General features: G+C 34.5%; 1 protein-coding gene across 1 annotated transcript in view; it reads right to left on the bottom strand.

Annotated features, from left to right (window-relative positions):
• KIN (Kin17 DNA and RNA binding protein) overlaps positions 1 to 2,313 on the bottom strand; it is a 26,231-nt gene that overhangs the window by 4,829 nt on the left and 19,089 nt on the right. The window contains exons 11-12 of the mRNA XM_010853144.1: positions 1,897 to 1,996; positions 323 to 423 (exon numbers count right to left, since the gene is read on the bottom strand). Coding sequence (XP_010851446.1) covers positions 323 to 423; positions 1,897 to 1,996 — 201 coding nt within the window. The remainder of the gene's footprint in view (positions 1 to 322; positions 424 to 1,896; positions 1,997 to 2,313) is intronic.

Genomic DNA, 2,313 nt, shown 5'->3' with positions numbered 1-2,313 from the left:
CAAAAAACCAAAATATAAAACAGAAACAATAGTGCAACAAATTAAGTAAAGACTTTTAAAAATGTTCCACTTCAAAAAAACTCTTAAAAATAAGGGATATTTGGCAAAACTAATACAATTATGTAAAGTTTAAAAATAAAATAAAATTAAAAAAAAAAAAAAAATAAGGGGTGGGGCAGCGGGGATGGGGGAACCTTACAGATTTCCAAACAGGAGCGAATACAAACAGAACACCCAAATTCATAAAACACCAAATCAATGACAAAAACCATAGCACATTTTAAAAGCATTTTGAAATTTGTCTTTCTGTAAATATACTTACAGTTTCAATGACTATAGTAGCAGAAAAAGTCTTCTCATTGATGGATTCTAGGGTGCCTTCATTTCCTCTGTAGCCTCCATTTAAAACAAGGATTCTTTTTCCTGCAACAGAAAAAGAGTTAACACTTAATACAAAGAAAATGCCACTTTCTTACAGCCAAATATAACTGCTCTGCATCAACACAATGCAAGTTCTTAATCATTTATTATCTGTATGATTCTAAAGTACAGTTTGTAGATACTTTGATCACCATCACATTATAAGACTCCTCATTTTTTCCACTTATTTGTTAAGGGATGTTTTAATTTAAGACCAAAAAGCATAACATTCTTGGAGGGGATGCCCAGAGCCCGTAAGTAACCAGAAAAAAATTCAGCTTACTTTGTCTCTTTTTAAAATCACAAGATGGTTGTTAGTTTCATAAAAATGTAAACATATGCCTACTGAACCATTCTATCTCTAAGAATTTTCTCAGAAAAGAAATCTTATATCTATATAAAGATCTGTACATGAATGTTCATATAGCAGTTTTATTTATAATGGCCAAGAACTTTAAACAACCCCAGTGTCCATCGGTGGGTGACTGCTTAGAGGCTGGCATGTCCACATAATGAAATACTCAGCAGTAAAAATGAATACAGCACAGATGCACCAATATTATTCTGGATTCATCCAGAATAATGTGGATGAATCCAGAATAATGGATGAATGTGCTTAGTGAGAGAAGCCAGACAAACACAGGACACACGATATGATTTTATTTATATAAAATTCTAGAAAAACAGGAGCTAATCTGTATGATGGAATGCACACTATTGGCTGCCTGGGGGAGAGCGGAGACAGAGCAGGGAGCAAAGGTTTGTAAAGGAAATGAGGAAACTCTGCGGGGGTGATGGACACATTCATCAACCTGATGGTAGCAATGGTTTTCATGGGAGTGGGTACGTGCTGTAACTTATCAATTTATATACCTTATACACGGATGCAGTTTATGTCAGTTACACCTCACTAAAGCTTTTGAAAAAAAAGTCCACAATTCCTAATCCATAAAATGAATTTTGTTTTAGGGAGAAAGAATAACAGGCTCTGATCTGATAAATGCAAGTTTGAGAGACTAACATTATCACTATGCCAGCAATGATAATACCATGAAGGGTTTTGGGTCAGAGGCAGACAACCTAACCACAGTGGCATTTACATTAGAAATGTGTAATATGCTTAAGGAACAGAAAATGCAAGATAATACTAACTTTTACTTTACTATCTCAAATGGCTAAACAAAGGCATTAATAATCATCCTAACATGATTGATTTTATCCAGATATGTCTATGATTTGCTTCTGGGGGAAAAAAAATAGATTCTAGGAAGGGAAAATTTATTCATGCCACAAAATAGCTTCCTCAGAGGACTGGTAAACATCCACATCACCAAGTCAAACAGGAGCTGGTTATAATAGGCGATTACATTTTTCTAAAGAGGAAACTCATATCTGGAATTATAGGGTAATGTCCAGTAGGAATGGAATCACTTATTTCCATGGTATATGTGTTAAAGGGTCTGCAGAGTGATTTACCTGGTGCTGGAATGACTGTCTCTAAATGAGTCTGGTCAAGTTTCAGCTTGTCTCCAGAGTCAATCATCTTTACGACAGCTGTGTATTTGTCAATTACTTCCTGTCATGTAAAACCAACACTTTAATAACAGAAGAGACACGCCAATATGAAGTCCAAGGACAGAAATAAATAAATGAAAACAAATGAAATTCTAATCAAAGAGTAAGAGCAACTTGTTTTAAGAGTAACTCCTTCTATTAATATCAATGGAGTTTATTTTCTAGAAGCCATATTTGATCAGGCTATGACCATGAACTCCTTATTGCCAAATTCAGACTTAAATTGAAGAAAGTAGGGAAAACCACTAGACCATTCAGGTATGACCTAAATCAAATCCCTTATGATTATACAGTGGAAGTGAGAAATAGATTTAAGGG

The sequence above is a fragment of the Bison bison genome, unplaced genomic scaffold (genome assembly GCF_000754665.1).
Source record: "Bison bison bison isolate TAMUID 2011002044 unplaced genomic scaffold, Bison_UMD1.0 scf7180017864323, whole genome shotgun sequence".
NCBI classification, from domain to species: Eukaryota; Metazoa; Chordata; class Mammalia; order Artiodactyla; family Bovidae; genus Bison; species Bison bison.
Note: the sequence above shows the minus strand (reverse complement) of the source record. Positions and strands in the feature narration are given on the sequence as shown.